The sequence below is a fragment of the Lagenorhynchus albirostris genome, chromosome 3 (genome assembly GCF_949774975.1).
Source record: "Lagenorhynchus albirostris chromosome 3, mLagAlb1.1, whole genome shotgun sequence".
Lineage (NCBI taxonomy): Eukaryota > Metazoa > Chordata > Mammalia > Artiodactyla > Delphinidae > Lagenorhynchus > Lagenorhynchus albirostris.
In genome coordinates this window covers 66142973-66170403 of record NC_083097.1, presented here as the reverse complement: position 1 = coordinate 66170403, position 27431 = coordinate 66142973, and the positions used below count along the sequence as shown (strand labels likewise).

At 39.7% G+C, this 27431-nt stretch overlaps 1 protein-coding gene across 1 annotated transcript in view; it reads right to left on the bottom strand.

Annotated features, from left to right (window-relative positions):
* VCAN (versican) overlaps nucleotides 1-27011 on the bottom strand; it is a 112848-nt gene extending 85837 nt beyond the window's left edge. Inside the window, exons 1-5 of the mRNA XM_060146144.1 lie at nucleotides 26897-27011; nucleotides 16466-16541; nucleotides 4302-4679; nucleotides 1000-1174; nucleotides 788-915 (exon numbers count right to left, since the gene is read on the bottom strand). Coding sequence (XP_060002127.1) covers nucleotides 788-915; nucleotides 1000-1174; nucleotides 4302-4679; nucleotides 16466-16535 — 751 coding nt within the window. The 5' untranslated portion in view covers nucleotides 16536-16541; nucleotides 26897-27011. The remainder of the gene's footprint in view (nucleotides 1-787; nucleotides 916-999; nucleotides 1175-4301; nucleotides 4680-16465; nucleotides 16542-26896) is intronic.
* Nucleotides 27012-27431: the final 420 nt, after the last annotated feature.

The following is a 27431-nucleotide window of genomic DNA, read 5'->3' as shown; positions in this document are numbered from 1 at the left end:
TATATTTAGGCTTCTAAGATACCTGTTGCTACAAATGAAATTCCACTTCAAAAGTCACTGAAATTTCTATTCTTATAGTAAAACTGCATTGTGTCCTTAGATAACATCGCCACAAGAGAACTCAAACTTGTCTCTAAGAATCTAACTCATGCTAAGTGAGAAATGATAGTACCAGAATCAATCAGACTCTAAGCATCTCTAAAGCGAGGCTTATATCTTACTTGGCTTCATAGTCCTAACTACGAGCAGAGTACCTATCACACAGTAGGTGTTTTCTTTTAATGTGTTCATTGGTTGAATGAATGAATGATTGCTCTAAATATTAGTGTAGCAAAGTGAACACAAGGAGAAGCAAACAATGAAAATCCTTCCCGGGCTAGTTTGCCTGACTCAGCTGCACTTCGGGGTGTTTATCAGCACTTGGATTCACAGTGGTTTGTCATCACAGGATTTTACCTGAAGTTCTTACAAGAATAGGTACCACCCTTACAGGTTTCTATTCTTAATGCTCTAAAAGTGTATTGGAAACAGTCCAATGGCAGCATGACTGAAAGCAAACCTGCCATTAACTAAAGACATTTCAAACCTACATAACCATTTACACAGCCCTCGTTCTCTTTCCACTTTAATTTAAGCTTATTTCACCACAGAATCATACGGTTATTTAAACTAAATGTTGCTGTTTGGAATCCAAACAAGCATGAAGACTTGCTCTATCCCCACGTGCTCCCAGTCTTTCCTCAATTTTCTTAGGTCAAATGAAGCTATAGAAATTTGAACATCTTACCGTCCAGATGGTCCACGTAACAATACACATCATAAGTTTCATGAGTAGCACGGAGCCCATAGGTCCTGACTCCTTCCTTCCCCATCTTATCTCCATAACAGCCTTCTCGGGGAGTCCGGATGGGATACCTGGGGAAATAAAGGACTAGTAGGTAGCACCTTATTCTCGCTCCAAATAGATGAATTAAACCTGGTGGCCCCCAGACCGCTCACCTAACACTCTGATCAGACAGCCAGCCTGCGTCACATTGCTCAAATCCATCTTCATAGGCAGCATATAGCTGCTCTGGGGTTGCTATGACAGCCCCAACATCCAAACAAGCCTTCCGTGCCATCTCAAAATTCAGAGTGTACCTGCTGGTCGCTGCCCTGTAGTGAAACACAACCCCTGCAAAGATAGCAGCAAACAATTATGGGCAAGTTCAAGTCTCCCACCATACTGTGCAGTTTCTCATTGGAGTAATTAGTCAAATTACTTGCTAACTCGGTAATAACATCATGATACTTCTTTATGTTTACTTTATTTTATGTAGCATTATACAAAATTATGGTGATCTGAGGAGCCCCAGAAATGTTGTTCACTTAGGTGTCCTATTCTGCTCCATTAGAGAGTTTCAAGAATTTTCTGTTCCCATGTAAACAATCTAAAAAAAAAGATTTAAGCCACTAAATCCCAAATGGTGACTAGTTGTCCTAATTGCAGGTAGTATTCAGGCTATTATGGGAACCTTGGACAATTAAATGGAGTAGGTGCTGCAAGAGATACAAAGAGTTAAGGGGGCCACAAGATCAACTTCTCCTACTTCATGTTTTTACTCAGGGCCAACTCAATAGAAGCACATGGAGCCTTCACCAGTACCACTTCCTACAAACATGAAACATTGTAATATTTACTTCCAGAGACAATATACTAAAATGGAAAAGATGCTGGAGTAGGTATGAGTGAGAAGGCGTTTTCCAATCCCTAATTTGCTCCTTAATCATATATAAGTCTTAATTTTCCCCTTCATAAAGTATAACTAATATTGCTTAGGTTATTTGATTGATAGGAAGGTCAAATTAGATAAAGAATTTTAAAATGTCAGATAGACTGCTGTGATAAAAGTTTATCATATTCATAATTTAGGGTCTCCACTTTGACAGGTAAGATGTATGATTTTTATCCCAAAGGAGGCCTGAAATAAAATTCTCCAGACTCCTATGGGCAGAAGCCAGGCATCCTGATATGTGCCTCAAATTCCACTTCATTGTATTTTAGGAGTTACATAAACTTGTGGTTCTTGAACTGTGTTTCAGGGCTCAAAGAATTGTCAAAGGCCTGAAGAAAGAGCAGCTGAGGGGGTGGAGCTTTGGTCCTCTTCTCCTACTTTAGCAAGAGTATCTCCATTTATAACTGGAGTAAATATGATGACTCATTTTCATAAAAGAGCAAAGTGAGTCAAGCAAATGTGCCTAGGAAGTCACTGGAAAATAGAAATTGGGGTAATTGGGTCTTACGGATGAGATTTTATTGAGTCATATCATTTAAGACCACTGTTTTGTTAGGCGGAATTAATTTTGGTTTCCAAGATATCTTCCACTCTCCTTTTATTCCTAGTAATTTCCTGGAGTTGACAACAAGTCTCTCTCTCTCTCTCTCTCTCTCTCTCTCTCTCTCTCTCTCTCTCTCTCTCTTACAGCCTGACTTCTAGCTATAAGACTGTCTCCCACATGCCTATCCTTAGATTGTCTCTCTCTTCCAAAATAGGTATGTGCCAATAAAGTATCTACAGGGAACAGACTAGCCATGTCATAAATAAGCACCTCTGATCAGTGTCAATACAGAAAGATCTGCAGAGGCACCAAGTAGATGCATTGACAACTAACATTCATTTTCCCATTTCTGATATTGCAAAGAAAAAACTGATCAAATGCGTTTCATAAAATCTGTAGCTTTGTAGAATGACTCTAAAAGTACCAGGAAGTATATATGGTGCTATCTAGTAAGTATGAAAGATAGTTTATAATGATCTCTAAGGCTTAAGCCAGACTTTGAATGGTTTTAAATTAGTCTTATGTTGATCAAAGCTTCAAATAGCCTTCTTGGTAATTAAAAATCTTCCATGTGCCCTGAAGATTGGCAGTAAGGGGGCACAAAGGGGCCTCCTTGGGAATACCAGGCTGTATAAGTATCTGCAATTGCTGGGATAATTTGAAGACCTCATGGGGCTAAGGAGATTAAGTGGAGGATTTTCATTGTTTCAAAGGGGGCAAGGGGCAAATCCACTGCTAATTCTTTAATGATGAAAATTGTAAGAAGTTGTAAACTTCTTGTGGGATTTTAAAAACATATATGTATATATAAATTTATATGCAATGTGTATCTAACACCATATATATATATATAGTGTATGTTACATTATACAAAAAGAGGAAGAGAGAGATCAGTAGAAAAAACAATACTAGACAAACCAAAGTAAATGATAAAAAGGTTAAAAGAGCAAAGAGCCCAGGGTGTTTAGTGGATGCCTGGAAAACATAAAAATAGATTTATAGAAGGGAGCAATAGAATCTGAATGGAAAAGGATGTTCAGAAAATTAATCTGTCACATCTGAAATTCAAAATATTTCCTTTTGGCTACACAAGAAAGAGTTTTAATAAAACCCTTTGTATATATTTCTGAAAGGTAAATATTTTATAGGGAAGTGGAGGGTTGGAAGAAAAATCTGTTCCATCATGTCTGGGTATTAGAATTTTGCTTAATAACTTGCCAAAATATTTTTCTTCCAAGAGCTATGGCATTATGTGTGTACCCAATTAAAGCAATTTTTCTTTGCTTTGTCTCCTAACTTAAATTCAAATGACATACAAACCACCGCTCAACGTGGGCTAAAACTAAAATGTCTCATTGCAAGACAGTGGACAACAACCAGTGCATTGACCTTAAAAAAAATTCACTGAGTTCTTGTTTTGATCCAATTCAAATGTTTATTGAGTCCTAGCTTTTTCAAAGCACTGTGATATATACCATGGTACTTATTAGGTGCCTTATTTCTTCAATGTAAGTTAAGATATAATTTATATTTCTTAAAAGCAAATTCAAAGATTTTAATAATCATGCTAGGAGAGTGAGAAAAAGAAGGAAAGGGGTTTTTTTCCTGTGTGTGTGTATGTATATATCTATATGTGTATATATGTATATGCACATATACACATATGTTAAAATTAAAACAAAATGTAGAACAGCCTTTACAGTATTAAAAAATAACCACTGATAGGTCTCAATAATGAAGTAATGATTCTTGAGCTATAAACCATGTCTTGAGGTATTCATTATACCTAGTATAAAGTCACCTTCCTTGATTCCTGAACAAATAAGAGTTCATTTTTGGTGAAAGACATAGACTGTTGTGTTGATTAATGTTTTTCCCCTTGTCCAAACCCTGAGCAATGGCTACTTTTGAATATTGTTTCACCACATTTCTGAACCAGGTATCGTGTTATACTACCTTCTTCTAGATTCCCAAAGCCTTACCCTCCACAGCCAAAGACACTGTGTCCTGTGTGTCTTCAATCCCATACATGACGTCGCAGCGGTAGAGGCCTGCATCACTGGCCAGCAGTTTGACCATGGTGAGTGAGGCATCACCCACGTCCTCGGGATGTGTAGGCACCGACACTCTCCCTTTGTAGCCCTGACCAATCTTGATATTCCCATTTTGGGCCACGAGAACAGTAGTCTCCTTTAAATCTTTTCCATTCTTGTCCAATTCAATCTTAGACCATTTGATTCGGAGAAATTCGCTGGTGGTGTTGTAAGTGGGTGGTAAGGTAGGCATGGTTGAAAAATGACAAGGTAGGTTGACTTTTCCAGAGAGGGAGCCCTTAACAGGTGGGCTTTTTTCCACTTTGACTAGAGGAAAGAGAAAATACTAAATTAACAAACTGAGTCTATTAAATATGTGAATGGATAAGAACCATTACAGGGGGTTGCTTATATCCTCAATATGTGAAATAATTAGAATGATTTTATATACAGAGAATAGTACACAATTTCAGTAATGTTTTATAACAAAGACAGGGATTAATAATGCTTATTTTTTTATGTGCTAAAAATATGGCATTCATTTTAAAGTATTTGTATCTTAGTGTTTAACATGAACAAAATAAGTGATAAAATAAGGCAAGTGTAGGAAGACAAGCAATCAAGGGCAAGAGAAGACTAGACTTAAGCAATGCAGGTTTAAAAGACTGGACCAATGTTAGGAAGAATAGTTAAAAAACAAATTTAAGTCTACAGGTCAGAAGAAGAAAAATGATTAAGATAACTGCCACATCACCTTAGAGGAAATGAAAACAACTCAAAGGGGAAGTGAAAACTTTAAAACATACTTCAGTAGACTGGAACAGGGGGAAGCCCAGCACTTGAAGAATGCTCTTTGGTTCAGTGTTTGAACCAAAGACTTTCATTGTAATGAGAAATCCAGCTGCAATCACTTTGCAGTGAAACATTACCTCTAGATTATATCCTGGGGGCGGGCGGGGGTGGGGAGGGGGAGTTAGCATCTGTTCACCTAACCTTCTAAAGTATTAATCTACAGAATGCCTTTCTGTTTAAGCCCTTAAACTTTTAATGAGAAAAAACACATTGACCACAATTTAATACCATTACATGCAAAAAACCCACATTCTTTCATGCTTATAGGAATCTATACCTCTCCTCTCCCTTTTTCCCCCATCTTCCAGTCTCTACTAGTTGGGTAGACAATGTGTTGGTAATAAGAATAGAAATTATCATTAGTGCACAAGGAACTCCCAGTTCATGCAAATATGATGAATAGTAATAGTAGCCTCTAGGTGGAGTGAAATAATGTTAATCAACAAAATGATATGTATCTAACACTTGGTGTATTAGTGCTTAAAGGCATTAGTAACACACATCTCAAAATGGACATGCATTAGAAATGATACAGATGCTAAGGAATGAAACTTAACTTCAAAAAGATTAGATCCCATTAGGGAGATGAAGACAACAAAAAGATATTTTGTACTTTTTTGCCAAGAAAACGGGTCCTGAGAAGGGAAGGGTGAAATTTTATGAACAAAAAATCTCCTAATTTATATTCATCATATGTTCTAGGAAATCCCATCTTCCTTCCTGAAGAATTATAGACCATTAACTTCACAAATAAAAGATTGCTTTTTAAATGGAGAATAAACATCTTTACCATCAGCATCAATTATGGTATAAATTATAAGACCCTTGGGCTTCCCAGGTGGCGCGGTGGTTGAGAGTCCGCCTGCTGATGCAGGGGACACGGGTTCGTGCCCTGGTCCGGGAAGATCCTACATCCCGCAGAGCAGCTGGGCCCGTGAGCCATGGCTGCTGAGCCTGCGTGTCCAGAGCCTGTGCTCCGCAATGGGAGAGGCCACAACAGTGAGAGGCCCGCGTACCGGTAAAACAACAACAACAACAACAACAACAACAAATTATAAGACCCTTTATGATTTCCTTTAAAATGAGTTTAAGATAAATGACTTTCAATTCCTTAATATTTATTACTAAATTACAGTTGTTTTCATAATTTTAGAGGTATAGAGGCAGATATGAGATTCACCTCTATCTATCTGATTGGGAGGTTTCTGACACTTAGAGCATTACTCAATAACTGTGCTGTAATGAAAAAATATATTAGAACAAACTTACACCAACAGGCAATTTCCCAGGGGTTATTTATTGTTCTGGGTGTTTACAGATACAAGAAAATTAAAAGCTTCAGTTGGATGTAAATAAATATTCATGTAGAATCCAGTCTTAACAACAGGATGAACAAGAAGCTGTGTGGCCAAGTCTTTTGTGTATGAAACTTTGGGTCGTAAGGCACTGGGGGGTAACAAGAACTAAGTTTACCAAATCTAAATATTTTAAGAGAGAAATTTAGTAGTTCAGAGGATAATGTTTACTGACTATGCATGCTAAAAAACAAAACAAAACAAAAAAAACCTGCTACCTGCAAGAACTTGTCTGAAACTCTGATAATGCAAGAAATAAAAGTGAATGCTAACAAAAATTCCCTATTCCTGGAGAGATTGGTTCAAGATGGCGGAGTAGAAGGACGTGCTCTCACCCCCTCTTACAAGAACACCAGAATCACAACTAACTGCTGAACAATTATCGACAGGAAGATACTGGAACTCACCAAAAAATATACCCCACTCCAAAGACAAAGGAGAAGACACAATGAGACGGTAGGAGGAGAGCAATCATGATAAAATCAAATCCCATAACTGCTGGGTGGGTGACTCACAAACTGGAGAACACTTATACCACAGAAGTCCACCCAATGGAGTGAAGGTTCTGAGCCCCACGTCAGGCTTCCCAATCTGGGGATCCAGCAACGGGAGGAGGAATTCTTAGAGAGTCAGACTTTGAAGGCTAGTGGGATTTGATTGCAGGACTGTGACAGGACTGGGGGAAACAGAGACTCCACTCTTGGAGGGCACACACAAAGTAGTGTGCTCACTGGGACCCAGGGGAAGGAGCAGTGACCCCATAGGAGTCTGAACCAGACGTACCTGCTAGTGTTGGAGGGTCTCCTGCAGAGGCAGGGGGGTGGCTGTGGCTCACTGTGGGGACAAGGACACTGGCAGCAGAAGTTCTGGGAAGTACTCCTTGGCGTGAGCCTTCCCAGAGTCCACCATTAGCCCCACCAAAGAGCCTGGGTAGGATCCAGTGTTAGGTCGCCTCAGGCCAAACAACCAACAGGGAGGGAGCCAGGCCTTACCTATCAGCAGACGAGTGGATTAAAGTTTTGCTGAGCTCTGCCCACCAAAGCAACAGCCAGCTGTACCCACCACCAGTCCCTCCCATCAGGAAACTTGCACAAGCCTCTTAGATAGCTTCATCCACCAGAGGGCAGACAGCAGAAGCAAGAAGAACTACAATCCTGCAGCCTGTGGAACAAAAACCACATTCACAGAAAGACAGACAAGATGAAAAGGCAGAGGGCTATGTACTGGATGAAGGAAAAAGATAAAACCCAAGAAAAACAACTAAATGAAGTGGAGATGGGCAAACTTCCAGAAAAAGAATTCAGAATAACGATAGTGAAGATGATCCAGGACCTCGGAAAAAGAATGTAGGCAAAGATCGAGAAGATGCAAGAAATGTTTAAAAAAGATCTGAAGAATTAAAGAAGAAACGAACAGAGACGAACAACACAACTGAAATGAAAAATACACTACCAGGAATCAATAGCAGAATAACTAAGGCAGAAGAATGGATAAGTGACCTGGAAGACAGCATGGTGGAATCCACTGCTGTGGAACAGATTAAAGAAAAAAAAAAAGAAAAGAAATGGAGACAGCCTAAGAGACCTCTGGGACAACATTAAACACAACAACATTCTCATTATAGGGGTCCCAGAAGGAGTAGAGAGAGAGAAAGGCCCCGAGAAAATATTTGAAGAGATTATAGTTGAAAACTTCCCTAACATGGAAAAGGAAATAGCCACCCAAGTCCAGGAAGTGCAGACAGTCCCATACAGGATAAACCCAAAGAGAAACACTCCAAGACACATAGTAATCAAATTGGCAAAAATTAAAGACAAAGAAAAATTATTGAAAGCAGCAAGGGAAAAATGACAAATAACAAACAAGGGAACTCCCATAAGGTTAACAGCTGATTTCTCAGCAGAAACTCTACAAGCAGGAAGGGAGTGGCATGGTACACCTAGAGTAATGAAAGGGAAGCACCTACAACCAAGATTACTCTAGCCAGCAAGGATCTCATTCAGATTTGATGGAGAAATCAAAAGCTTTACAGACAAGCAAAAGCTAAGAGAATTCAGCACCACCAAACCAGCTCTACAACAAATGCTAAAGGAACTTCTCTAAGTGGGAAACACAAGAGGAGAAAAGAACCTACAAAAACAAACCCAAAACAATTAAGAAAATGGTAATAAGAACATACATATTGATAATTACCTTAAACGTGAATGGATTAAATGCTCCAACCAAAAGACACAGGCTTGCTGAATGGATACAAAAACAAGACCCATACATATGCTGTCTACAAGAGACCCATTTCAGACCTAGGGACACATACAGACTGAAAGTGAGGGGATGGAAAAAGATGTTCCATGCAAATGGAAACCAAAAGAAAGCTGGAGTAGCAATACTCATATCCGATAAAATAGACTTTAAAATAAAGAATGTTACAAGAGACAAGGAAGGACACTACATAATGATCAAGGGATCAATCCAAGAAGAAGATAAAACAATTATAAATATACATGCACACAACATAGGAGCACCTCAATACATAAAGCAACTGCTAAGAGCTCTAAAAGATGAAATTGACAGTAACACAATAATAGTGGGGGACTTTAACACCTCACTTACACCAATGGACAGATCATCCAAACAGAAAATTAATCAGGAAATACAAGCTTTGAATGACACAATAGGCCAGATAGATTTAATTGATATTTATATGACATTCCATCCAAAAAAAGCAGTTTACACTTTCTTCTCAAGGGCACATGGAACATTCTCCAGGATAGATCACATCTTGGGTCACAAATCAAGCCTCAGGAAATTTAAGAAAATTGAAATCATATCAAGCATCTTTTCTGACCACAATACTATGAGAAGAGAAATGAATTACAGGGAAAAAACCATAAAAAAACACAAACACATGGAGGGTAAACAATACGTTACTAAATAACCAAGAGATCACTTAAGAAATCAAAGAGGAAATCAGAAAATACCTAGAGACAAATGACAATGAAAACATGACAACCTGAAACCTATGGGATGCAGCAAAAGCAGTTCTAAGAGGGAAGTTTATAGCTATACAAGCCTACCTCAAGAAAGAAGAAAAATCCCAAATAAACAATCTAACCTTACACCTAAAAGAAGTAGAGAAAGAAGAACAAACAAAACCTGAAGTTAGCAGAAGGAAAGAAATCATAAAGATCAGAGCAGAAATAAATGAAATAGAAACGAAGAAAACAAAGCAAAGATCAATAAAACGAAAAGCTGGTTCTTTGAGAAGATAAACAAAATTGACAAACCTTTACCCAGACTCATCAAGAAAAAGAGGGAGAGGACTCAAATCAATAAAATTAGAAATGAAAAAGGAGAAGTTACAACAGACACCACAGAAATTCAAAGCATCCTAAGAGACTACTACAAGCAACTCTATGCCAATAAAATGGACGACCTGGAAGAAATGGACAAATTCTTAGAAAGGTATAACCTTCCACGACTGAACCAGGAAGAAATAGAAAATATGAACAGACCAATCACAAGTAATGAAATTGAAACTGTGGTTAAAAATCTTCCAACAAACAAAAGTCCAGGACCAGATGGCTTCACAGGTGAATTCTATCAAACATTTAGAGAAAAGCTAACACCCATCCTTCTCAAACTCTTCCAAAAAATTGCAGAGGAAGGAACACTCCCAAACTCATTCTATGAGGCCACCATCACCCTGATACCAAAACCAGACAAAGATACCACAAAAAAAGAAAATTACAGACCAATATCATTGATGAATATAGATGCAAAAATCCTCAACAAAATACTAGCAAACAGAATCCAACAACACATTAAAAGGATCATACACCATGATCAAGTGGGATTTATCCCAGGGATGCAAGAATTCTTCAATATATGCAAATCAATCAATGTGATACACCACATTAACAAATTGAAGAAGAAAAACCATATGATCATCTCAATAGATGCAGAAAAAGCTTTTGACAAAATTTAACACCGATTTATGATAAAAACTCTCCAGAAAGTGGGCATAGAGGGAACTTACCTCAACATAATAAAGGCCATATACAACAAACCCACAGCAAACATCATTCTCAATGGTGAAAAACTGAAAGCACTTCCTCTAAGATCAGGAACAAGACAAGGATGTCCACGCTCTCCACTATTATTCAACATAGTTTTGGAAGTCCTAGCCATGGCAATCAGAGAAGAAGTAGAAATAAATGGAATACAAATTGGAAAAGAAGAAGTAAAACTGTCATTGTTTGCAGATGACATGATATTATACGTAGAGAATCCTAAGGATGCCACCAGAAAACTACTAGAGCTAATCAATGAATTTGGTAAAGTTGCAGGATATAAAATTAATGCACAGAAATCTCTTGCATTCCTATACACGAATGATGAAAAATCTGAAAGAGAAATTAAGGAAACACTCCCATTTACCATTGCAACAAAAAGAATAAAATACCTAGGAATAAACCTACCTAGGGAGAGAAAAGACCTGTATGCAGAAAACTATAAGACACTGCTGAAAGAAATTAAAGATGATACCAACAGATGGAGAGATATTCCATGTTCTTGGATTGGAAGAATCAACATTGTGAAAATGACTATACTACCCAAAGCAAACTACAGATTCAATGCAATCCCTATTAAATTATCAATGGCATTTTTTACAGAACTAGAACAGAAAATCTTCTGTTCTAGAAAACTAGAACAGAAAAAAACAGAGCTGGAGGACTCAGACTCCCTGACCTCAGACTATACCACAAAGCTACAGTAATCAAGACAATATGGTACTGGCACAACAACAGAAATATAGATCAATGGAGTAGGATATAAAGCCCAGAGATAAACCCACACACCTATGGTCAACTAATCTATGACAAAGGAGGCAGGGATATACAATGGAGAAAAGACAGCCTCTTCAATAAGTGGTGCTGGGAAAACTGGTCAGCAACATGTAAAAGAATGAAATTAGAACACTCCCTAACACCATACACAAAAATAAACTCAAAATGGATTAGAGATGTAAATGTAAGACCGGACACTATAAAACTCTTAGAGGAAAACATAGGAAGAACACTCTTTGACATAAATCTCCGCAAGATCTTTTTTGATCCCCCTCCTAGAGTAATGGAAATAAAAACAAAAATAAACAAATGGGACCTAATGAAACTTCAAAGCTTTTGCAAAGCAAAGGAAACTATAAGCAAGACGAAAAGACAACCCTCAGAATGGGAGAAAATATTTGCCAATGAATCAACGGACAAAGGATGAATCTCCAAAATATATAAACAGCTCATGCAGCTCAATATTTAAAAGACAAAAAACGCAATCAAAAAATGGGTAGAAGACCTAAATAGACATTTCTCCAAAGAGGACATACAGATGGCCAAGAGGCACATGAAAAGCTGCTCAACATCACTAATTATTAGAGAAATGCAAATCAAAACTACACTGAGGTATCACTTCACACCAGTTAGAATGGGCATCATCAGAAAATCTACAAACAACAAATGCTGGAGAGGGTGTGGAGAAAAGGGAACCCTCTTGCACTGTTGGTGGGAATGTAAATTGATACAGCCACTATGGAGAACAGTATGGAGGTTCCTTAAAAAACTAAAAATAGAATTACTATATGACCCAACAATCCCACTACTGGGCATATACCCAGAGAAAACCATAATTCAAACAGACACATGCACTCCAATGTTCATTGCTGCACTATTTACAATAGCCAGGTCATGGAAGCAACCTTAATGCCCATCAATGGACGGATGGATAAAGAAAATGTGGTACATATATGCAATGGAATATTACTCAGCCATAAAAGGGAATGAAACTGGGTCATTTGTAGAGACATGGATGAATCTAGAGACTGTCATACAGAGTGAAGTAAGTCAGAAAGAGAAAAACAAATACCGTATATTAACACATATATGTGGAATCTAGAAAAATGGTACAGATGAACCAGTTTTCAGGGCAGAAATAGAGACACAGATGTAGAGAACAAACATATGGACACTAAGGGGGGAAAGCAGTGGTGGGTGGGGGTGGGGGTGTGATTAATTGGGAGATTGGGATTGACATGTATACACTGATGTGTATAAAATTGATGACTAATAAGAACCTGCTGTATAAAAAAATAAATAAAATAAAATTCAAAAAAAATTGCTTTAAAAAAAATTCACTATTCCCACCAGATAGTTTGTGGTCTAAATGAATACAGTAAGGGAGAAATCTCTGAACAATGAATGATCAGTTATGTTTCATTCTCTGCCAATAAATTCTGCAGAGCAAGGATGATGCAAATTCTATCTACACAATTTGAACAAACACACAAAATAATTGTCAGAGTGAGTATAGAGGAATTTATCACCAAATAATTGTGATAATTGTCAGAGTGAGTATAGAGGAATTTATCACCCTCTCAAGTATTAATGTCACTCTTTTGTTCATTCATTTACTAATAACTGTGCATGGCTGCATTTATTAATATTAGAGGAATATCCAAATAACTGGGTCAATGCTAGATAATCAATATAAAGGGTATTTTTAAAGCAAAGAGTTCTTCATGCATTAAAATAAATCCAGAAACCAACAGACAGAGTGTTCATTAGTTATTGACCTTTTGCGTGCGTAGACATAAACAGAGAAAACCTTAAGATAAGAGTACTTGTGTTGACTCAACTAGTTACTGCTCTGTGATTCACTATGAACTTGGCAAGTCTGTTTCATATGGATCTTACATGTTCAATTTATACCCCTCACATGAAAAAGTAAAAATTCTTCTGCAATTAGCCCCAAACTAATGACATCTCTTAACAGTGATTACAGATTTGCAAAGAACTTGATGCTTGGGATAAAGTACAATACAGTGGTTGAGAGCATGGACTGTGGAGCCAGACTGCCTGGGTTCACCTACAGGCTCAATCACTAAATTGATGTATAATCTTCTACATTAGCTATGTCTCTAAATCTTTTGGTATTGCAGTTTCCTCATTTGCCAAATGGGGAAAATAAAAGCATGTGTCTCATCGGAGAGCTAAGATTAAAAAGGGATAACAAAGTAAAATACTTAGAACGAGGCGTAACGTAGAAATCACTCAATACTGTTAGCTATTACTACTATTTTAAAATACCATCAAGGAGCTATACCATAAGTGTTTGTTTGTTTCCCTACTGTTTGTATGAGTTCTTTCTTTGTTTTAAGTGGAGGGTGAGTTGCCCTGTTCCTCAAGGTTCTCCCACTACTTTCTCTATAATTCCCTCCTATTACTTCCCACCCAAACCAACTCCTTTTCTCTATCTCCTTTCTATGTCTTCCCTCTTCACTGGATGCCATTGTCCTTTCCTCTCTGTGACCTTCAACCTTTACTTCCTGAAAATGCTGAAAAGGACAGCTCCTGGGCTCTTGGATTGGTGGAGCCTAGACTCTGATGGCCATCCAGGTCATTCACTGTGGTATTCACACATTGTTTATTTATTCATTCACTTATTCACTCAACACATAAATTGATTAAGTGCTAGCAGTGTGTCAGGAACTCTGCTAGAAAATAAAAAACAGCTCTCTTGAAGCTACACTCCCCTTGGGAAGAAAAATGAAGCATAACTTATCATAGCGGGTGGTATGGGCTATAACAGATGTCACAGCACAGGGGACAATGGGAACATAGAGAAAGGGCTTTTAAATTGGCTGGAAAGGGGAATGAGAGCCATGTCTGAAGTCAGCTCGTCCTTGATTCCTCTCTTGCCCTCACCACACCACATCCAATCCATTTGTTGGTCTGAATCTTCCATCTCCATGTTGGAGAGATGAGAATTCACTTCTCTCCAGCTCTTCTGCCACACCCCATTTCACATACAGGTGACCACAATAACCTCCTAAGTGATCTCCCTGCTGCCACTCTTGCTCTCCTACAATCAAATCTACATAGAATAGCAAACATGGAACTTTGAAAACATTCATCAACTCATGTCTTTCACCTGCTGAAACCCTTCAGCGCTTCCTTCAGTGCTTCCTGGAAATAAAATCTAGTCATTTCTAAAGCTACAATGCCCTATATAGATAAGAAACGTAACAGAGGTAAAGCTCACACACACCTGGGACAGCCTTGGTTTATCTCGCAGTTCTGCTACTTACTGGTTGTGTGGCTTTGAGCAAGTCTCTTAGGTTCTCAGTTTCCTCTATGGATAATGAATGCTTCAATAAGCTAATGTTAAGCTGTTCTTGGCTCATAGGAAGCTCTTTTCTAAGTATTAGATATTGTTACTATTTATATGAACTGACCTCTGACTATCTCTCTGTCTGTATCTCCTACTTTCTTCTTGATCACTGCTCTCCAACTACAGTGAACTTTCTGTTGTTCAAACACACTACCTAACTTGGGCCAAATCTTAGCTGGCTGGCTCTTCCTCATCATTCCCACATCAGTTTAAGTATGACTTTCTCAAAGACGCTTTATCACCCCCCCTGCCCCCCACCCTATGCCATTTCCTATGATGTCATTCTGCTTTATATTCATCTATTCGGAAGTACTTGGATTGTTTGTTTACTTGTTTATCGCTTACCTCATGTAACTAAGGAGATTAGGTTTAATGAAATCCAAGACAATGTATGACTCATCCACTGATATATCCCTGGAGACCCAGACTAACATGTAGCACATAGAATGTATTCAAACAATACTGTCAACGGATGGATAGATGAGTGGATAGGTGGAAGGATGGATGGATGAATAGACGGAATGATACTTAAATTTTGAGTCTTAAGAATGAACTGAAGTGGAACTGTAGAGAACAAGCGAAGGGACTGTCAAGCAGAAGGAACTGCATGTAAATAAAAGGGAATAAGAAGGTCTATGAATGCAATTGTAAATTCTTGCAGAGACTAGAAGCATAGAGTGAGTATGAGAAAGAAGTGGAAGCTGAGTCTGGAGAGACCCTTGATGGGAGCAGATCACTGAAACTCAGCACAGTATCTTTTTTCATAGACCAGACTCCACAAATTTGGAATCACAGAACACATTAGATGGATATATAATTTACAGCTAACAAAAACAGTGGATGTGTACTTATCCAGTTACTAGAAAGGGGGTGGGGAGAAGAATAGGGAAGGGAAGGGGAGGAAAGGGAAGGGAAGGGAAGGGAAGGGAAGGGAAGGGAAGGGGAGGAAAGGGAAGGGAAGGGAAGGGAAGGGAAGGGAAGGGAAGGGAAGGGGAGGGGAAGGGAAGGGAAGGGGAGGGGAAGGGAGGGAAGGAAAAAAGAAATGGAGGTGGGGGAAAAACTTGGCTATCAGCCCTCTCTCTATCTTCTTTACTTTTTTCAAACTCTGTCCTCCTGAATGTTTAATAGTCTTCTTTTTTTAATATAGAAAATTTTTGAGCAGTGTTGAAGAAAGCAGAAGTTAAAAATATGCCCAGCCCCACACGTGAGCCTTTTTGCACAGTCTGAAAGTAATCTGGGAAGTTACTGAAAGCCCACTTGCTTCTTTAGCACCTGGTTCATTATTTTGTTATGATTGATTTCTTTTAAACCACTGTTTTCAACCTAATAATATTTTAGCTAAAAGTGTTCAGCAATGAATAGATCAAAAATTCATCCTTTTTTTTTTTTTTTTTTTGTGGTATGCAGGCCTCTCACTGTTGTGGCCTCTCCCGTTGCGGAGCACAGGCTCCGGCCGCGCAGGCTCAACGGCCATGGCTCACGGGCCCAGCCGCTCCGCGGCATGCGGGATCCTCCTGGACCAGGGCACGAACCCGTGTCCCCTGCATCAGCAGGCGGACTCTCAACCACTGCGCCACCAGGGAAGCCCCATCCTTTATTTTAATGATTCCATAATCCCATTCCATGTCCCAGTACTTCAATTTTTATTTCAATTAGTCCTTAAAAAATTGTTACCACACTCACCTTTCTGTAGTGCATGGGTTGCTATTAAGGTAGAGCACATCCATAAGATGCCCTTTATATTTATCAACATCTTGTCCTAGAAAGAAAAGAAGAAAAACACAAAGTAAATCATAAGCATTCAGGTTTGTGGGAGGCCATACATCACATTCTATTTGTGCATTATCGGTAATAAGAGTACAAGAAGCAGCTCCTCTTGGATTGTAAAAACAGGAGGAGACTTGCAATAGGAGAAGTTGTCCCAACACTTTAAATTATTAGTTTGACTCTCACCCAATGTGGTAGTTACCAAAATAATCCCAGAACCCAAACTGGGGACATATAACAATGTGGATGTGTGGGGCAACCACAACAGGGTAGGCTGTTGGAAGAACAATATAGACCACAGCCTAAGTAACTAGTGGCTAGGAGCTGGCACAAGGAGGGAGGGGCGACCACAAAATCTATTTAGAAACAGGAAGTTGGTCATAGATGGAGCAAGAGAAGATGGGGAAGCTATTGAGAGAGATGTTGCAAGAAAGGGACTCACATCAAATGTGAGGTAGGAGGAAACCTGTTGGTGGTTCATGCACACGGTATCAGAACAGAGAACAAGGATCTCAGTAGGCTTTTTAAAGCACAAACTCAATTTAGTTTCTAGGAGGCTGAACAAACAAAATACATATATTATAAGAAGCTGTTAATTACAGAAAAGGCCAGTGCTTGCCATGAGTTTTAAAGCAGTTCCAACTGTCTGAAGGATAAAGAATGAAAGAAAACACCCTGTACTGAGAGTCAAGAAACCCTGACCTGGCTTTGCCATTAATTTATTGTGTGAAGACATTTAACAAATCTGGGTCTCAGCATGGTCCCTTCCAGCTCAAATATCTATGAAGCTATCATTATGAGGAGGATAACTACCATTGTTGGGGACCATCTAGAAATCAAAGAGCTAAGCTCAGAAGAACTGCAGAAGGCTATTTGATCTCCACAGTTATTCCCTTCTCAGTTACCTTTAGGACTGTTCTATAACAGCCATTGTTGATTAGCTATCCTGTAGCCATTCCTCCTTCTCTTTTCTAACAAAACTCTAATTCCATTCTAGTATCTACCCTCCTTCACACAGCCATATACTTTAGCGGAACCTGGGTCAAACCCCAGCCCAAGGGGATGATCCTGATTATTCTATGTCAATTACATTGTTCCCATTTCTTTTGCCAATGACTGGTTTTGGAGTGAGTATATGATGCAATTTTGGCCAATGAGATGTGAGAGGATCTTGCGTGAAGGGGTTGCTCCTGGGAAAGGTATATTCATTTTAAGAAGAGAAAAAAGGAAGTGATGGTTGCTTTTCTTCACTGGACATTATCAAGATAGGATATACCTCGTGAAACTGTTGTATCTATCTTGCACCCATGAGTATATAAGATACCTTCTAGGATGAAGCTGAGAAAGAATCAGGAGAGGCAGGGCTGAAGTGCTCAGGCATTAGACCTACAGCCAACCATAACCTTGAACTTTCTTTATAGTAGATAATAAATTCCTTTATTATTTAAACCAATAAAATCAAGGATTTTTGTTGCTTGTCACTGAAGGCATCCTAACTGACACATATTTGAGTTGGTGCCCTGCATAACTGCCTTAGAAAATATCTAAATTGTGTATGATTTAGAAAACCTAGATTAAAAAGAAGTAAATGCTGTAAGAATGAATCCAAGTCCAATTTGGGCTCAAATTCAATTTCATAATTTATGACAGCTATACATTTACTCTTGATATTCTTCCCTACCTGATTGCTTTATTTTATATATATTGAAATAAGTGTTAGAACCTTTCTTAAAAAAATTATAAAATTCTAGATATGTCCTGAAGACCATTTTTTTTTACCTAATACATTGTATGTCTTATATTTTCCATCAATAGGCCATTTGACAACTCACAATGAAAAGTATACAGTTGATAATCCTAAAGTAACCTTGATAATTAAGTTTATTATTTATCATATAATTACTGAGATATGCTAATAGATGTTGTTACACACTAACTGGGAAATTACGTTTCTACATTTCTTTTTTATTAATAAGATACCACAGCAAGCAGGAAGTATATACCCATATCTCAATACTATAACAATATTTCAGGGAAAAATTAAGATATCAATTTCACATACCCTACAGTTTTCAACAAAATGAAATTTAAGATTGTATCATACAATGCTATTAAAGACAGTGTATTCCATGAGTACTAACTGAATCCAAATAAGAAACTTTTCTGTAATTGTGCTTACAAACAATAATTTCCTATTGTCCTTCAAGAAAAATTTTCCTTAATTTTTTTTTCTTTTTTTCAGGAAACTTTTATAAGCTTAATGTTAAAAGTCTATTTCCAAAATAAAATTTTAAAAAATAATAATAATAAAAAGTCTATTTCCATTGTCAAATAGCCCTGAATTCAAGTTCCAAATCTTCTGCTTATACTCTGTGATTTTGGGTAAGTTACTAACTCTCTCATTTCCAGTAGCTATTTAATAGTGAAAAGCAGTACAATGAGAATTGATAAAAGAATGTATATAAAATATAGCTCAGTGATACACAGCATATTCAGTACTCAATATTTATTATTAAAATTTCTAATTCAAGCTTTCTACCAGTGTTCTCTTCCTCGTTTCATATCACTAGTAGTAAAAAGAAAAGTATTTAAAGCTCTTAGATTTGAAAATTATAACCTGGGTTACTACTATAGCTGTGTACAACTTCATGCTCACAGTAAATTGTCCTATAACTTATTTCTATGTGCTCTGAATCATTATTTAGAAACATGTTTTATCTCCTGTGTAGAACAGTAGGCTTCCGGAAGGCAGAGCCGGTATCACATTCAGCTTACTAATTCCCACAATATTTCACCCACAGTGCCAGCTTCAGAGTCGACCCTTGAGGTAGGTTTGTTGACCAAATGTGTGACCGATGCCCCTATTTCCTATTCAGAAATACATTTTGAAGAGAAGTGTCAACAATCTCTTTAAACATGGGTGAGTGGGCCAATTAACACCTGAAATACATTTAATATTTACTGTGACTCAGTAATATCTGATGTTTGTCAATATCTAGAGTGTTGGATCTTATAACAAAACCAGAGGGGAAGATGTAATCCTGACCAGGAATGGGTCTTCTGCATCCTGATCTCCTGTCTAAGGCAGATACTCAAAAGTCTAACTCTTTGTGCCATACTTCATCCTCATAAAAGTGGCTTTTTTTTGAGGGAGGGGAGGAAACTGTTCTTCATCTATATAACAAGTATACTCATCACTTGCCCAAGTAACACTGTCCCTAAGACAAGGCTAGGGAAGGAGCCAGTGCATTAAAAGTGCAAGGGAGAGATCAGTCATGTTTTAAATATATTTGCAAAAAAATGTTTAAATAAGTTGCCAACATTTAAAAATTGGAGAGTTCACACTAAGTCCCAGATCTCTGACTTCTTTTGGAAAATCAGACCTGGCAGCTCAAGGTCCATATTCTAGCTGGCCAGTCATTAGCACTAAGCAGGCAGCAGCCTCTGGCCTTGGCTCCGTGCACTCAAGCTTAGCACTGGCGCCGCTTGGCCTCTCATCCATTTCCACTCCATATAACTCAAATGCCCAAAGTTCTGACCTCAGAACTATATTTCCATTGCCTCTTCCTTAGAGTCCAGGGATGTCATTCCGTTTCTCTAGTTTTTATAAGACTGTGTTCATGGTCATGGTTGTTAAACACACCATTTGCCTTCTTTGATTTTACTAAATGAGAAACTTTCTGGAGCTTCTTTGTTTTGAGCACCACTCCGACCCCCATCTCTATTCTTCTGCTCTTCTGTGTGTGGGTCTTGTAAGCATTGTTTGTTAGTGATAACGAGTCTGTCTGCACAGAAAGACCTGGGAGATATGACAGCCAGTGCCTATATTTAGTCTTCTATTCCAGTGAAGTCAATGAGAAGAGGAAAAAGTCATTGAACAATCAAGTCACAGCTGACTGAAGCTGTTTAATTGCCTGGGAGACACAAGAGACAAGGTCAACAGGAATCCTATCCATAAGAGATGTCTGCAGAGGGGATAACGGTCAGGCCGGTGATGGGCTGCCTCAGAGAAAGAGAGAGCCAAGGTTCTAGTAAACAGATATTTAGCATTCTCCCTTGATCTTGGGGAAGCTCCACTGAGCAAAGGGTGACTTAAAGATGCAGACACAGTGGTTTGTCTTCTAGTTTTTGAATTAGTTACCCTAGACAACCAATTGTCCAGGATACCTCAGCCACAAAGTAGATGTAAAGAGCATTGTCTATCATGTTGCTACGGAGTGCTTTCTCAAAGGAGGAAACGCTGTAATGCAGAGAGAGATATCATGATTTAAACATGAAGTGTCATGAATTTGCTTCACAGGAATAATGGCACCATGTGGATATACCGCTAACATGTGACTGGATTCCTGCACCTGGACTTGGCTAAGCTTTTTCATGTCATTGCTCCTTAGCACTGCCCTGTTCTCTGCCTGGTGAACCTGTTCCTCCTTGATCTACAACACACTGCACTCTCCACTCCCATTCTCATGCTCTATTTACATCATAGCACATCTCCCCATTGTATATGTATATTTGGGAATTGCCTTTCTCTGCCCTCCATAATATAAGCTCCAGGAATGTAGCCTTTGATGTTTTGTTCACTGCTGTATCCACAATGCCCAGGACACCCAGTAAATATTTGTTGAATGAATGAATATGTCCATTTTGTACATAATTGGGTGCATATTTTACACTATTTGGTACCTTACTTTCTTCACTTAAAACACAGTTTATCTCGGAGAATATTCTGAATCAGCTAATACAGTGTGTCTGTGTCATTTTTAACAGCTGCATAGTTTTCCCCTAGATAAATGTAGCATCGTTTATTTTACCAGTTCCTGTGATGAGCCTTTAAGGTGTTTCCAAATTTTTCCTATGAAATAATGTTACAAAGGGCATCCTTGGCCATTTGTTTTGGGTGGCATTCATACCAATGTCTATATGACAATATCTAGAAGAGGAATTGCTGGGTCAAAAGGTATATACAGTTAAAAAAATTTTTGATAGCTATTACCAAATCACTTTCTAAAAAAGATGAACCTATTTACATATATGAGAGATCCAGTTTCCCCACAACTTGACCCAACACAAACTTTCATTAAACTATTTTTATCTTTACGGCTCTGATTGATGAAAAAATGGTGCAGAATATCATTGTTGTTTTAATTACTATTTCTTTAACTATGAATGAAACGGAGCAATTTTTAAGATGATGTTAAAACATTTATTTTTCTCTTTCTGCCAGCAGCCTGCATAAAACATTTGCCACTTTTTCTTTTTGATAGATTGTGGTTTAGTTTTTGTAAAAGGTCCTGGCATATCAAAATAGTTGTTAGTTTTTTGTCTCTCATATGTTGCTAATATTTTCCAGATGTGTTATTTGTTTTCGTGTAAATAATTTAATTGTTATTGGTCAGATTTATTAATCTTTTCTAGTATGGCTTCTGGGTTTTACATTTTCCTTAGCATGGGTTTCACCTTTTCCTTAGCACGGGTTTCCTTACTCTTAGCTTATTATTTTAAAAATCTTATAATTTCCCCTAGTTATTTTTTTAAATGTCATTCCCTACATTTCATATTAGATCCATCTTAACTTTATTTTGGGATAAGAGATGAGGTAACGATTGACTTGCATTTTGAGTGAACCAATCCATTGTGCCCAATCCATTTATTGAATAATTCTTCATTTCCACTGAATATCCATGTTCGTTTGAGCCTGTTTCTGGACTCTGTCTTCTGTTCAATTAAACTAGACAATTCTTTTTCTATTTAAATTGAAGTATAGTGGATTTAAAATGTTGTGTCAGTTTCAGGTGCACAGCAGTGATTCAGATATATAGAAATAGATATACATATATATATATTCTTCTTTCAGAGTCTTTTCCATTACAGGTTATTACAAGATATTGAATATAGTTCCTTGTGCTATACAGTAGGTCCTTGTTGTTCATCTATTTTATATATTGTTGTGTGTATCTGTTAATCTCAAATTCCTAATTTATCCCTTCCCCCTTTTCCCCTTTGGTGACTCTAAATTTGTTTTCTATGTCTGTGAGTCTACTTCTGTTTTTGTAAATAAGTTCATTTGTATTTTTTTTTTAGATTCCACCTACAAGTGTGAAATTAGACAATTCTTAAAACAGTACGTCCCTCTCTAACACATTTTGTAGGTTTAGTAGGAAATACATGATTTGGGTAATGCTGTTATTATTAAGATCATAGAATTAGATCAGTATGAGCCCCAGGGATATATCTTAACACCATTTATTTGTGGAGGTCTCATTTATCAAAACCCTTTCACAGGTATTCACCCTTTTGATGTTTATAACTGCATATCCATTTAATAGATTTTTGACACCAAATGTCTAAAAGTTGTGTCTAACCTGGTTTTCTCAACTAGGAAATGCAACTCAAGCTTTCTGATTCTAAGCCCTTTCTGATTCTAGTGCTCCTTCCACTACACCACAGGTAATACCAGCTCAGTAATTTAATAATAAAAACATTACAACATATATTATATATGTGTTTATCATAAACTATGTAATCTCATGTTTATAGACATAAACACCTCTTAAAATTCTTAAGAAGAATGAGGTAGGATGTACACAGAAAAAGGAAGGATGTATGCAGAGAAAAAGGTAAACTTAAGTGTAGATCTGCATTTACACACTTTTAAAGATGATAGATCTATCCAGAGGCATTTCAGGGAAACACAACAAACAAACAACATTAGATAAAGATGCTTTGCACTGACCACTTGAAATAGAACCACCCCTGGCACATTCAGTGATACGAACACGGCAGTCAAATACCCTGGAGAACATATACATAATATAAATGTATAAATGTATATATAAGTAATTAACCACATTTAGGCTAACAGAGGAAACTGGCAAACGTTCACTAACTGAAGTGGAGCTTGGCCAAGACATTTATCTCTACTTCTCCTTGTTCTGATTCCAAATCAGAGAGAGTACGGGCCTTGTGTTTTCTGGTAAAGTACAGACCTATGCAACAATCAGCATGTTTTCTCGTACCAGAGCCAGTAACCCCCAACAATGAGTATTTGTGAGTCCTAACTGGTTTCTCTAGGTGGGTGGTGGAATAATAGCCTACTACAGTCATTCATTCTCTTCCTCAAAAGAACCATGGGTCTGGAGAAGTTCTGTTCAGTCACAGGGCAATATCCCATTTTAAATACAGTATCTAGTGATGTTTGTCCATGAATAAAGTCAATAAAAATGTTTGAATCCCACTAGGCAAAAAGAGCTTAGTTATATGGCTGTTGGGTGACAGTGCTGGTTGATCTTTGTGCTCTCAAAGGCTCTGATGTTCAATTACTGACCAATCATTAACCACAAAGTATTTAAGAGTAATAATGTGAGGAAAGAAAGAACAATGACTATATCTTTAACATTAATCATATTCAGCCTTAAATTAACTTTTTAGGTCCTTTCCAAACAATTTACAAGGGTGCAGATATAGGTATCTTAGGATAGCACAGGTATTTCCTTCCAGTTTGTAGGCACAGGGAAAAAGAAGAAACCTATGTTTGTAAACATATATAAATCTAGGGGGATTCTTTTCAAACTTTAAATTTGAATTAAAGTTAAAATTAAATTTAAATTCTTTTTAAACTTGAAATTAAAAGCAGGAAATACAATTTAGGGCTAACTTTATATATATATATTTTTATCTACTAAGGAAAACAAAGCGAAACTTTGAATTCTTACACAAATCTTTAGCAAATGTCTTGAATCTCCTCCCTCTTCCCACCACCCACAAGATTAAGGACCGTGGACTTCCTGCTGGAGCAAGTAATTGCTCAGCCACTTTGGAATCCGTGGAACCCTTTGCAGTTTAGTTGGGACAGGCACATACAATTGTAAAATCTTCCTTTTTTCACATAGAACTCAGAACCTGAAGTCAGCCTCCGAGACCTTCTGCTTGATATGCCCTCACATCCCAGGTTACATACTCCCCAAACTGGCACAGACTTTATCTCAGAAAACTAGTTGTTGCTTCCATTGACGCCTTCCTATTTTTATATTAGACTCAAAACATCCCATTTTAGGTCTTTAGAGGAATATTTTCACTGTAGGGTTGGCACAAATGCCAAGCAGTGTTTAAAAGAATTTAGGTCACAGCTTTTAGGAGTCAAAAAGGAAGGGAAAGGGGATCAATTAGATGTCAGAATTGGAGATGGAATAGATCATTAAAACTCTGTTCTTCCAAGATAAAGCGAAAAAGTAGGAGAGTCTAAAATGTAGCACTAAGTGGCGGCATCAACTCTGGGCCGCATTCCCCCAAGTCACTAGCTCAGTCATTTCATAAATATGAGCTGAGCTCCCACTATGGGCCGGGCCCGAGCTAAAATAAAGCTCCTCATGCAAAGGTACCAGATTTACACTCAGAGCCCCTAAGGTTTGCGCTCATGGAATCTATCAGTCCTTTCAATGGCAATTGTTTGCCATGCTAGACGAACTCTTTAGGACGTATGGAAGGTGATTATCCTGTAATTGACTAAAAGTGATCTTTAAAGTCAATATATGGATCACAGGATAAACTCGTCTCATATTTCTGCCAAAAATGTTTGCTTGGAGTAAATCTTTACTTCTTTTCTGTCGCAAGGGGAAAACTCCTCCTACCACTCCCAAGAAGCAAGGCAAAAAAAAATTCAAATGGTTTTTTATTTAATAAGAGTGTTTAGCGCCGTCAGGATAGAAGTCTGGTCCGCTCCAGCAGCCTCCCGGAGCCTAAGCGCTGGGCGCGCCGCCGCTCCGCTCTCCCCGCCCCGCCCCTGTCCCGCGGAAGGACTAAAACCACGCCCCCACTGGCCTCTGGGCGGGGACCCAGGCGGCGCCCCGCCAGCCTCTGCGCTGAGCGACTGCCGGTCCCGTAGTGCAGCTGTCTCCGAGCCCAAGAAGTCACACCCGTCTCGGGCCGGGAGCTGAAGCTCCAGCCCACGTGGCGGCGGCTGATGAGCCCCGGCGCTGCGGGAAGCGCCCGGTGCGGTTCTTCTCTTCGCGCGGGCTGAGGAGTGGAGAGATGCCCCCCGCCCCAGCCTCTCTAAGGGGCTAGTTCCTCCGCCTTCCCTCCCAGCACGCCGCTTCAGTAGGGTTTGTTATCGCTTTGGGGATTTAAACAATGGCTTAAAAGGAGACGCGAAATTTAGTCCAAAACCTTGAAAGGAACCCGGCCGGTCCGCTCCCGGCTGTTTGCGTGCATGTGCCCCGTCTCTGTTCCTTTCTTCTTCCCTTTCTCTCCACCGTCCCTTTCCTTCCCTTTTCTCCTTTTTTCTCGCGGCGCCCTCCTCCCAAATTTCCACGTTCGGCGAGTGTTGTGAAATTGAGGAAATTTAAATGTTGGATTAGGGTCCCTTCTTAGGCAATGGTCTGGGGCGGGACCCTAGCTTTGGGTTCGAGTGGTCGTGGACCTTAATAAAATTTCCAAAAGTAAGGCATTCTGTATGATCTTTCTTAAAGTGACGTCCAAGATTGAGCGCCAAGCCCCCCGAAACCTGGATCCTCCCTTGGCCACGTGCGTTAGTCCACCAAACTGCAGGCTTGGCCCAGAGTGCCGCGCATGTCCCAGCTGACTCGGGAGAAGGCGCTTCGGCCCTTAAAGACAAGTCTTCTTCCTGGGCCCTCCAAATCCCTAGATTTACGTCGCAGATTCCGAAGTAGAACACTAACAACTAAAGGGGAAGCTAGGGTGCTCCATCCTTGAATACATGGCTGTGAAAGCGGCTCATTTGGTTTGGGGTGGCGGGGGGGCTCGTTGTCCTCCACATGTGCTACATTTCTCCATCAGGGGGCGCCCACACCCACCAAGAAACTCCCTATTCCTAGACATCTGGGTTCTGCAAGCTCGAAGCACAGCAAGTGGGGGTAGATCCGAAGGAGCGCACCGCCTCCCTCGCTCCTCCCTCCTTGCCAGCCTCCGCGGACAGAGGAGGCAGGGATTTCACACTAGCCATTCATTTGTCAGCCGTGGGGGGAGGGGACGCAGGAGCCAAAGAGACCAAGCAGAGGCTGGAAGAGGGGAAGAGAGGCAGAGAAGATGGAGACAGAGAGGGAGAGACAAAGATGAGAAACGGACACAGATAGCGAGACTGTCCTTCCGCCTGTGGGTGTGCGCACCGCGGGACAGCTCTCCAGGCGCCGCGTAGATTTCTCCTCCCTCCCGTAGCATCTCCCGGGGACTTGCAGGACTTGCTACGGCGCAGCTGGATCCGAGAGCAAATAGTTTAAGCTATGACACTAGTTTTCTACCTCGCTCTCCGCTGCCTAACCCACCTTCTGCTCCACGCCCAGTGACACAGACAGTGAGCCTGGACAACCCTGATGCCCCCCAGCCCTCACGCACCAGGGATGTAGACCGGTGGCGCCCACGCCTCCGCAGGGAGGTGGGGCGCTCCAGCCGAGGGCGTCCCCCGGAGCTGCCGCCACTCGCTCTCCGCCGCCGCAAGACCCGCCAGTAAAGTTGCTCAACTAGGGCCGCGGGCTGGGAGGGGGTGGGGAAATGGAAGGAAAAGGAGGACTGCAGTAGTCCGGGCGAGAGGGCTGGTCCTAGAGGCCCCAGATTCGGGTCCCCGCGCCACCTTTGTCTGAAGAGCGATCTGAGCGCTGGTTTGCTCGTTGAGACCAGAGCAAAAGCCTCCACTTCGCTCCTCAGGGTGAGATAAAATTCTTGCACATCCCTACTGGTTCGGGGCAAGCTTTTCCCGCCCTGGCGCCTCGCAGACCTCCGCGTCGCTCCAAACACCCCACCCCCATTCCCCTGCTCCCTCCCGGCCGGCTCCGGCGCACCGCGCGTAGGACAAAAGAACCCAGGGGCACCGGAGAGAGCCTTGACAGCCCCCGCGTCGCCGAAGAGACGCGGACCGGGGACCCTGCACCTC